Below are 10168 nucleotides of genomic sequence, written 5' to 3'. Positions count from 1 at the left end.
ACCAATGCACCAGCATCACACGGAAAAGGGTTGCCACCGGCCAAGCCATCCCAACCGTACGACGATAACGGCCGCGGATGCGGAGCGGGATCGACGGTGTAAGGAATGGGTTTTCCAGCGAAGCGTTTTTCTCGCGAAACTCGCTAAACTTAAATTCAACGATATATCCGACCAATCCCACCCGAAAACGCCAGACGGGACCCGGGGATCCTACACGCTCGTACTTCATACAAATACGAATTTATTCAAATTGGATACACAGCCACAGCAACGGCGTACCACCACCGAAAGGAATTCGGAGTTTTGCCCGCACCGTCCCGTCCTGTTCCGTCCGTTTCATCCACTGCTTTGCAAGAATTGTTGCTTCTCAAACGCAATTCCGCGCACCGAAAAGACTGAAACACACATCGGAGGGTGGCGCACAGACACACACACACCACTCCTTCCGGTTCACAGCGGTTCACATTGGAAGACAGGGACAGGACCCCAACACCATCCCATCCCTTCTGCGGGTTGTCTGCGGTTATTTGCATTTATTGGTGGTTTGTGATGTGATGTCAATTTTAGTTTCGTTTTCCCGTAACCATCGCCCCCCCCCCCCCTTGCTGTTGCGGGTTAAACATGGACGGATGTGTGTATGTATCCGGGTCTAGGGATTCTGTTACTGTTTTTGGTCACCCAAGTCTCTGCCCATGTCTGTACCATGTCTTTCCGTTTTAGGTCAATTTCAAGATGCTCGCGTTGGATCATTCCAAGGCCGGCGCCAAAGTTAACCCAGCCACACGACAAAGGGCGAAGGAATAAGTAAGTAAAACTCGATTGCATTCCACTGGTGGTGGTGGTGTAGAGGCAGATTATGCCCGAACAAAACCAACAAGCCATAATACTACGCGCCTTTATAAAGTGAAACAACCCCTTTCTTCCGTTCTTTTTTTTTTTTTTGCAAGCAAATATCCTTTAAGCCAATAGCCTCCGGGATACGATCGGGCCACGTTCTTAAACCCCCGGAAAAGCTAGTTTCGGTGACCGTAAAAAAGTGGGCAAGTGAAGTCTCTTTTTATGTGTGTGTGTGTGTGTGTGTGTGTCTCCTATAAAAAACGCAACACAATCGATACCGGGGGCCGTTCTGAGAGCGATACAGCGCGAAGGCAAAAATTGGATTACAATCGGATTATGGTGCAAATAAAACCAAACACATTTTAAATGGAATATGTTTCGCTTTCGCAGGGTAAGTGGGGCATATGAGGCTTAGCGTGTGGGGTAGAGCTTGCAATAATTTACTACCCAATAAGTGTAGTTCGATTGTCCGATCGGGTTGGTTTGATTGTTTTAAAAGCGAGTTTTTACTCGTTGGTAGATTCTAGTTTCTTTCCCGGACTCAAGGTGCGGATTACAATATTTTGTTTTATGTGATAAACAGCCTAAAATACATAAGTAAATATTTATTGTTTGATTGTTACAACTAATATGCCATCCAAAACCACCTCATAGTGTTGTGTTTTAACGTTACAAATACCACATCTGCTTGGAAAGGAACAAAGCCGTTCGTTAAACTTACCGAAGCCAGCTAAAACTTCACATCATCGGCAATCGATTTACACTTGATGCCGGAAATGCCCTTGTAGCTGGCCGTTTTGGACGCTTCGGCCGTTATTTCCTTGATGGCAATGGCGACCTTTTTCGGCTCGGTCAGGAACCAAATCCACAGCCGCTGGTTGTACAGCCAAAACTTTTTGTTTTGCTGTAATTAAAGCAAACGAAGATTTAATTGCAGAAGACAAACTGAGAACGAATACAGTTGGTCTTTTCAACAAACCTTCGGTTCTTCGATGTTCTGCACGACATCTTTCCGTACGTTGCGGAAGTCCCGCTCGAGCTGACCCAGTGCGTAGGTGAGCTTTTGGACGCGTTCCAGGTACTCTTGGTCGTAAAATTGAGGATAATTTAGGGGACCATCGAAGACGAACCGGGACAGCAGTTTCTCTTCGCGCGCTCTGAAAGAAATAAAACCAAAATTAATTAGAGGTCAGGTGCTGCAAAATCTCACTGTCATTGTCAAAAAAAATCTGTTTGAAACAAAATCCATGTCAGCGTCACGCACTCAATTGTGATAATCAGAGGTGATACTCAAAACGATTGGTGTAATCAATGCATGCTTCGTGACATTTTTGCAACGCTTGGTCAATCACTATGTCATGACTTTTTTTTTACTTTGATCTGTTCTGCAAAATGTCACTGACATAGTCATGACAAATTCCGGCTGAAACAAAATCATGTCAGCGTCACGAGCTCTACTAAGATAATCAGAGGTGAGACTCAAACAGTTGGTGCGACCATCACATGATTAGTGACATTTTGTGCGTCCAACTCTTGGTCAGTCACGTGGTCGCGACATTTTCTGTCGGTGATCATCACGAATAGTCATGGGAGATATGCGGTGCTTGCGAGTGGTTCCAAGTAACAAAATGAGCATGTTTTCCCGCTCTGTTTGACCCGATAGACCAGCAAACCAGACAGAGCAAGAAAGCATGCTCATTTTGTACTTTGGGGCCACACGCCAAGTATAATCCAAGAATATCGTGATTATCACCCACAGAAAATGTGACCAAGTGAGTGTTGGGTGCTAAACAAAATGTCACCAAGCATGTGAGTGATCCACCAGCTAGTTGAGTCTCACCTCTGATCAACTCAGTTCGTTTCAGTCATCAGTGTTGGTGACTGAAACAGTGGCATTTGGCAGCACTGTCCACAGCCAGATAAAATCATGATTATCTTGCGCCGACATTAAGCTCAACTTGTCAGTCAGAGCATCGCGTTGGATGTCGCGTTTCATTGAGTATCAGCGATGAACATCAAGCTACCCTCAGATATGATCATTCTTTTCATTGCTGAACATCTCGAGATGCTCATGACCTTTTTACAGCCCTGCTTGATGTCGCTTCGGTAACGGCACCCCTTAAAACCCCCTCCCTTTACGTACAATTGCTTCAGCATCTCGTCCGCCTTTCGATGGTATTTTCCTTTCGCAATGGAGTCACACTGTTGCGACAGCCGCTTAAGCAAACCGGAAAAGTGCTGAAGCGATACTTTCATTCCACGGATCGACTCTTCGCCCGGTCGCTGCTCGGTGGAGCTGTCTTGAGCTGCACTGAGCGCGTACAGCTGTGCCAAATAGTCACCGTACGCTTCCTCCAGCGCACCGTTCCGTTCGATCTGGCGCATCGTGTCGATGCGCCGGAAGCACCGCTTGGACTCGCCGTTCATCTCGTCCGCATTGTCGAACCGGTCGCGTATCTTCTCCAGATCGAGCTGCATCAGCACCCACAGCAGCTCGGCGTTCATGAGCTCGCGCGAGATGCTTGCGTCCAGCCGCTGGATGTACTCCAGCCGGCTGACGGCACGGTTCAGCTTGACGCGGTTGTTTTCGTACAGTACCGATTCGATCTTCAGCTCATTCACCTGCCTGATGAGCGTGTCGAGCTCGTGCTTCAGCAAATCCATCCGCAACAGGTCCTGCTCGTTGGCGGCCCTCAGCTCGACGCACTGTTTTCTGCGATCGCAACCAAGAAAAAGATAAATACAAGAAAACAGAATCATTTTGGCCATGGTTGCCTGGCAACCGCTGCTTACTTTAGCGCGGACACTTTCAGCGGCATCCAGCTATGGCCCTGCAAGCGCTCGACAAGCTTCATCACGCCGGCATACTCGCGCTTTGCCTCCAGCAGCTTCAGCTCCTCCTCGTCCAGGCGCATCTTAATGCCCTCCAGCTCATCGATCACCTGCTGATTGTCCCCATCGTCCGTTGACTTTGAGTTGTCGAGCCGTTTCACGGTGAAGTGCTTCTTCACGTACAGCTCCAGGTACTTAAGAAACTGGTCACACTTTGCGTCGAACTGGTCGATCGGCATTTGGTAGATGAAAAGGGGTGGATTTTGCTGAGAAAAGAGAACACAAACTCGTTACCGTTTTGCAAGCCGCAAACGATCACCTCCACACCTACCCGTTGATAGTAGCAGTGTTGCAAATCCGATATCTGCTGCTGCGTTGCCTGCTGGCTCTCTTCCAGCTGTCGAGCCATTTCCACACTGTTCGTGGCGACCTTCTCCAGCACGTACTCCTGGTCCCGCACGGAACGCTCCAGCTCGGACAGCTCCTTCGTGAGCGCGAGGTCCGTCTTCTTGGCACCGTTCAGCAGTTTCTCGTACTTTTCCTCCACCTCCACCAGCTGCTCGAGCTGCAGCTCCAATGCTTCCACATCGCGATCCGTGTGCTCGAGAATGCCGCTAAACTCGTGGTTCAGTGCGTGCAGTTGCTCTTCTAACAGTGCATCGTTCAACACGGTTCCATTGCGATCGAGCTCTTGGTAGCTTTGAAGACAAACAAAAAGTGGTGAGAAAATGCATTGTACAAGCACTGTGCGACAACACTCACTTCTTCAACAGCATGTCCGTAACAAGATTGTCATCGTCAATTTTGGTGAACCAATCGAAAAACTCGCGAAACGTTTCATCGTGTATGATCCACAGGTGACGCACGTCGATGCCGCCGATCTTTTTAAGCGTTTCCAGTACCTTAAAGGGAATGGGAGGATGTTAGTTGTGTTTCTTTGTTACGAATTAGGTGCACAGTCGGCCAAACCTTGCTTGATTCTTCCATTTTGTACGATTTTACAGGGTCGCTGTTGAATGCCGTACAAAATAACAACACAGTACAGCGCCAGAACCGTTCAACGGCTGTTTGATTCAACGTGTTGACAGTTCTGCTGGTCCGTTACCCAATGAACATTTTTGTGGAGCAAATTTCCCTTTCCCAGAGCTCACTTCTCACTGGTTATTTTCGCTCATGAAATTCGATAGTGAGATGATATGGAAAAACTCTGATTTTTTATGAATATTCTTCCATGCTAAAAGTAAATGATATTAAAGGAGCAATGTTCCATAACCGATACATATTAGTCGTTTATGTTATCATATTTTATGTAATTCTCTAAAACTCTAGGAATCATTTCCTATAGTGAGACACTGGATTCGCAATTATCTGAAAAAGAAACTTTAATTTCAAGGCATCTAGCAAAGTTTGTTTCAATGGCTTTTTAAAAGCAAATTCTTATGCCCTATCGCAGCTACAGTAATTTAAAAAATGGCATAAATAGTGCATTACTTATTAAAATGTAAAAATACGAAAGAATGTGAGTGAGCATGGAAAGTGAGCAGAAGAAAATTACCTTGTGGAATAATATCCCAGCATGCTATAAAATATTTTATCCCAGAAAAGAAGAGATACAATCGCCCACAAAATAAGCAAATGGAACCTTCATTAGCATAAAAAGAGAAAATATTTTGATAACTCAGTCAATTTCTGATTCAAATTTTGGTGCAATCTAACAAATAAAATTAAATAATAATCAATTCATAAAATACCTGCCATCATCAAACCGTTCCCATAAAACCGGCTGCATTGCCGACAGGGCACACACCGTGCTGTCATTGCGAACGTCAAACCGCTTCTACCAGAACGTCAACACAACAAAAACAGATTGGGAAACAAGGAAAAGCCCACAGCAAAAATGGCAGAATCACTAAAAGGTAAATCTTGTTTTTTCTCATTACATTGCTTTTCTAACCAGTTATGGAGCTGGTATTATCATTGCTCCATAGAGGAATTGCAATATCATACGTAGGTAATGGTATTCATACCCGTAATACTATGATTTCGTGTTTCTTCTTTCATGCTCTGTGCGCCGTCCTTCGACGATGAATAATCACCCCAAACATGCACAGTGTAAGTGTCCGACCGAAAGTTTTCGTGTTATTGATAAGCTTTCTCTCATAATGAAAGTTTTTTGTTTCGATTTTTTACTCCCTTTAGAATCGTTATGCTAGCCATGCTTGGCTCGATCGGGATGACGATGCTCATACTGGCCTGTGCGCTACCGACGTACAAGTAAGTGGCGCATTAATTGGATTAAAGTTACCAAACAAATTCATCATCCGTCTCCGCTTTCAGCTTATGGTGGCCAATATTCGTCGTGCTGTTCTACATACTATGTCCCTTCCCAACGCTGATTGCCAAGCGCATCGAATCGGATGATCCGGCCCGCGCCGCCAGCGCTATGTTTGCTACGATCGGTATTGTCATGAGCAGCTTCGCCCTTCCGATCGTGCTTGCCCGTGCCGAAGTGGTGCGTTTTTGTCTTTGCTCCACGCAACTGCTTACATTTCTTATTCGGTTTTTTTTTACCTATTTTTTGCAGATCCAATGGGGCGCTTGTCTACTTACGCTGGCCGGTAACGTTGGCGCCTATGCGACCATTCTGGCGTACTATTTCGGCTTCGAATCGGGCGATTCCAACATGTGGTAAAGTGATAGCCCATCCTCATTATCTCATCCTTAATGCTCGGAAAGGGGCTTCTTCGTGCTGTTCGAGAGCACATCCGCGCGCTGTATCAAAAACACAAATTTTCCCCCCTCCACCCCCGTGACACTGCATGCAAGTATTGTATGCAACATAAAATCGGAAAATGCAGCGGGTCCGTTGGAGGATTCTGCTCCGGTGGTATGTTTTCCATTAGCTTCAATACTTATTTTTCCTTCTTTTGTCTGTAAACGTCATAACCAAAAGGAGGAGGAAGTTTACCAACCCGAACTACGGAACTAAGTGTATAAATTATTTTACAATTCCTTATCGAGGCAGTTACTGAATAAAACGTTTAGAGAGATCGTATTATTTCACAAACCTTTTGCTCTTCGGAAGCTTCTATTCACTGTGGAAATACCGTACCAATACGAGAACATCATTCCGTTCGATCGACCCTCTTCTGCACGTTCTTTGTGACTGTTAAAGAGAATCAATAAAATACGTAAGTACTTCCTCAGTGCTAATCATATCGCAACTGTTGCGTAGCCTCGTCGTCGCCAACGTCGTTATTTTCGCAATTCGCTTCCACATTTTGCACCCAGGGACTGCGCCTTGTAATCCTCCCGTTACACGTTTTTATTGCGCCAGCCCAGTCGCACAGTTCGCCCTACGATTAACCGGCTTTAAAACCTGGTTCCATTTTATTGGAAAGTGTTGCGTTGCTGCTTCCGCGTCGGGAATTTGTGCAATTAAAAGCACAGGAAATAGCATGCACCTTCACAACAGGAATTCCAAGCTAATCCCTAGCAAGCGTAACGACCTACATCTTAAAGTCGTTCTTCTCGCAATTTACAGGTTTATTCAGCTTTGCGAAACGATTTATGTTCTGCATTAAATAAAGTAGCTTTAATGTGTATATTATGCTGTTCGGTTTATTAAATCGAGGTTAGAAAACGATTCTGAATTTAAACTGGCTCAAAGATGTTACATAAGTCAAATGTTTTTTTTTTTTATATTAAAACTTTTTTATTGGGCAATTTTATTTTGGTGTTAATACATTGAAAACGTGTTTTACTTTTTTACAGTATTTTTTTTTATCTAACTTGATATTTCGTTAAACAGACGATTATCGTTTTTCTGAACATGGTTACTATGATTATTTCAAGTACATTTGAAAGAGATTGAAAGAGAATGAAAGGTCCATACAACCAAGAAAGAGACAGAACATTTAGTATGCAGCCTTAACTGTTGCTATAGGAAACTGCGAACACGATTGCCAATTTGAGCATACATCATTCAATAACCATGGCAACACCATACTCAAATAAGAGGGATACAGATTTCAGAGGTTTTCCAAATTAGAGGGACAAAAATGTACTGGAAATGAAGGGGCTGTCGAAAATGTTCAAATAAGAGGGGTTTTTCTAATTGGAGAGGTGTCAAATAAGAAAGGGTTCACTGTATGATAATAAAAGTAAGCGATATTAATAAAAAAACGTGTAACAAAAAGAGTGTTCAATTTGCCTTGAGCCTAACGCCTGCTGATGGTTGCCATGGTAATAGAACGTAGTAGCCCTGACCGCCGCACACAAGAGTCTGCGGTTACTAATTTTGCGACCGGCTTCGCTCATTTGAACTTCACTTTCTGGCGGTGTCAGATGTGTCTTGGATTGGTCTGCCGCAGTGTGCTTTGCTTTGAAAAAAAAAATCCCATAGTAAAATGTCGGGCAATACACTCTTTTCGTACTGGAAATTTAGGTAAGCAGCGATTCGTTCTTTTTTTTTATCACCAAGCTCTACCTAAAAACTAACGCAATAACGATTTCGCAACAAATTATTGGTTCCCCCCCTTTTTCCAAAGACGGCAGGCGGAAGAAACTTTTCGCAGTTCGTCACGCCGGCTCCGGCAGAATATAGAGTCGTTGCAGTGCACACTTTTGCAGGATTTCGGCACGGGCATCGGAGCAGGCGGCAGTGTTAGGCTCGCAAGCTACAAAAAGTACACCTGCGACCAGTGTCTGCGTAAGTTTGTGCACGAGAGTGGTCTCGCTCGGCATGTTGCAAAATTTCACCCGGACGTGTCGACGAACGTGGAGCCGCCGACGGGGCAGCAGCAGCAGCATCCGGAACTCCCGGCTACCGTCTGCAGTGACTCGAAGCCAACGCCGGCGTCCGAAGCGTACATCGATGCGGTGGTAAAGTGCCGGCACAGCGGCGCAATCTTTCCCTCCGCCGAGCAGTACCTGTGCCACGCCATGCGCTACAAGTTCTGGGAGCAGCTGTTCGCGGCCGAGCCGGAGGAACGCGAACGCCCGGCCGTCCTGCTGCGTCGGCAGTTTTCCATCGTCGCCGTGCACACCGTCCTTCGCTGCGAGTACTGTGACGCGTGCTTTTCCGACTGTGCCGGGCTGTTCGCGCACGAGTCGCAACACTCGCCGACCGGCGGCTTCTGGTGCACGTTCTGTCGGCTTCACTTCCCGACGCTGACCGATGTGCTGGCCCATCGGGCAGAGTGTCTGGAGGGGAGCAGCTTCATCGGGTGCCACTTCCAGAACGTGCAGCTGCAGTACTGCTGCAACGTGTGCATGGCCCTGTTTGCGACGCTGCCCGAGCTGTACGCCCACCGGTACGACGAGATTCACATCTTCCCCCGCCGAATGGCCCGGGCAAAGGGGCAAACGGGCGGCTACGGCGGGCTGTGGGTGTCCTGCGAGCTGTGCGTGTTTGTGTGCGATCACATCGAGCTGCTGCTGGTGCATCGGGCCGAATGCCATCCCGGCGGGGCGGTGACAAACAAACCGCCTACAATGGCGGCACCATCGCCATCGGCGGGAAATCCACCGAAGCAGAGGCAGCAGCAGCAGCAACAGTTGGCAGCACCGAAACGCCCGGAGGGAGAAGAATCGAGCAACGAGCGGCCATATCTCTGCGAAAAGTGCGGCAAAACGTACACCCAGTCGAGCCATCTGTGGCAGCATCTGCGCTTTCACAACGGAGTGCGCCCGTTCGCCTGCGATCGGGACGGGTGCTCGCGCCGGTTCACGATACGGCCCGATCTGAGCGATCACATCCGGAAGTGCCACACCGGGGAGCGCCCGTACGAGTGCAACGTGTGCCACAAGCGTTTCCTGACCGGATCGGTGTACTATCAGCACCGGCTGATCCATCGCGGCGAGCGGCGGTACGGCTGTCCGGACTGTGATCGGCGCTTCTACCGGGCCGACGCACTGAAGAACCACCAGCGCATACACACGGGCGAGAAGCCGTACGAGTGTGGCCACTGTGAGCGCAAGTTCCGGCAGCGGGGCGATCGCGAAAAGCACGTGCGCGTGAAGCACAAGAAGTTTTGCAAATGAGGCGACGGTGCGGTTTGATTTGTTTGCACCGTTTTGCGCACACTGTTCCTGTTTTATTTATGTTAACACGATGTTTGCTTGTTTGTGTTTGTTCGCTATGGCGCAATTAATTTATTTTAGCTTGTAACACAATACCGCCAAATAGAGGTGGTAGAGTGGAGAATAGAGAATCAAATAAAATATTTATCAATTTTCGTTTCCGACTGTTTGAAGTAATCGTAGTAGCCATTTTCTTTTGTGAGTAGTGGTGGGAGCCCGGAATCGGACCAACCCGATTCGGACTCTTTGTTCGCAATCCATTCCGGAGCCGATTCCGATGCTGAAATCGATTCCGATTCCTGAGTTGACTCTGGAGCCGATTCCGGAGTTGACCCTGGAGCCGATTCCGGAGTTGACTCTGGAGCCGATTGCTGAGTTGACTCCGGAGCCGATTCCTGAAATAACTCTGGACCCG

General features: G+C 47.2%; 3 protein-coding genes across 5 annotated transcripts; 2 read left to right on the top strand and 1 right to left on the bottom strand.

The window, feature by feature from the left end:
- Positions 1 to 1398: 1398 nt before the first annotated feature.
- Positions 1399 to 4764, bottom strand: LOC1275538 (augmin complex subunit dgt3). Its single transcript, XM_314793.5, has 7 exons — positions 4639 to 4764; positions 4432 to 4571; positions 4001 to 4367; positions 3631 to 3935; positions 2981 to 3550; positions 1817 to 1994; positions 1399 to 1741 (listed from the first exon to the last, which is right to left on the bottom strand). The coding sequence occupies exons 1-7, from the start codon at positions 4654 to 4656 to the stop codon at positions 1568 to 1570; spliced, it is 1752 nt and encodes a 583-aa protein (XP_314793.5). The 5' UTR covers positions 4657 to 4764; the 3' UTR covers positions 1399 to 1567.
- Positions 4765 to 4909: 145 nt separating this feature from the next.
- Positions 4910 to 6736, top strand: LOC4578104 (leptin receptor gene-related protein). 3 transcript variants are annotated; one of them, XM_061658599.1, is made up of 4 exons: positions 4910 to 4913; positions 5871 to 5943; positions 6007 to 6181; positions 6254 to 6736. In XM_061658599.1, exons 2-4 carry the CDS (start codon positions 5876 to 5878, stop codon positions 6359 to 6361), a joined length of 351 nt encoding a protein of 116 aa, XP_061514583.1. In that variant the 5' UTR covers positions 4910 to 4913; positions 5871 to 5875; the 3' UTR covers positions 6362 to 6736. The 3 variants fall into 3 exon arrangements, with proteins under 3 accessions (XP_061514583.1, XP_061514582.1, XP_061514581.1); XM_061658598.1 differs by lacking the exon at positions 4910 to 4913 and adding an exon at positions 5525 to 5585 and having other exon boundaries at positions 5869 to 5943; XM_061658597.1 differs by lacking the exon at positions 4910 to 4913 and adding an exon at positions 5763 to 5781 and having other exon boundaries at positions 5869 to 5943.
- Positions 6737 to 8020: 1284 nt separating this feature from the next.
- Positions 8021 to 9984, top strand: LOC1275536 (testis-specific zinc finger protein topi). The gene is made up of 2 exons (XM_061658596.1): positions 8021 to 8116; positions 8220 to 9984. The coding sequence occupies exons 1-2, from the start codon at positions 8079 to 8081 to the stop codon at positions 9712 to 9714; spliced, it is 1533 nt and encodes a 510-aa protein (XP_061514580.1). The 5' UTR covers positions 8021 to 8078; the 3' UTR covers positions 9715 to 9984.
- Positions 9985 to 10168: the final 184 nt, after the last annotated feature.

Source organism: Anopheles gambiae, chromosome 3, assembly GCF_943734735.2.
Source record: "Anopheles gambiae chromosome 3, idAnoGambNW_F1_1, whole genome shotgun sequence".
Lineage (NCBI taxonomy): Eukaryota > Metazoa > Arthropoda > Insecta > Diptera > Culicidae > Anopheles > Anopheles gambiae.
This window is presented reverse-complemented; position numbering and strand designations above follow the sequence as displayed.

Bases quoted from the DNA above. Each gene is read 5' to 3' on its own strand.
- LOC1275536 (XM_061658596.1), top strand. From the start codon at position 8,079: ATGTCGGGCAATACACTCTTTTCGTACTGGAAATTTAG. The intron at 8,117-8,219 runs GTAAGCAGCGAT...CTTTTTCCAAAG, and splicing joins TTTTCGTACTGGAAATTTAG to ACGGCAGGCGGAAGAAACTT.
- LOC4578104 (XM_061658599.1), top strand. From the start codon at position 5,876: ATGCTAGCCATGCTTGGCTCGATCGGGATGACGATGCTCATACTGGCC. The intron at 5,944-6,006 runs GTAAGTGGCGCA...CTCCGCTTTCAG, and splicing joins TGTGCGCTACCGACGTACAA to CTTATGGTGGCCAATATTCG. The intron at 6,182-6,253 runs GTGCGTTTTTGT...TATTTTTTGCAG, and splicing joins TGCTTGCCCGTGCCGAAGTG to ATCCAATGGGGCGCTTGTCT.
- LOC1275538 (XM_314793.5), bottom strand. The intron at 3,936-4,000 runs GTAGGTGTGGAG...CTCTTTTCTCAG, and splicing joins AACACTGCTACTATCAACGG to CAAAATCCACCCCTTTTCAT. The intron at 3,551-3,630 runs GTAAGCAGCGGT...TTGCGATCGCAG, and splicing joins CTGAAAGTGTCCGCGCTAAA to AAAACAGTGCGTCGAGCTGA.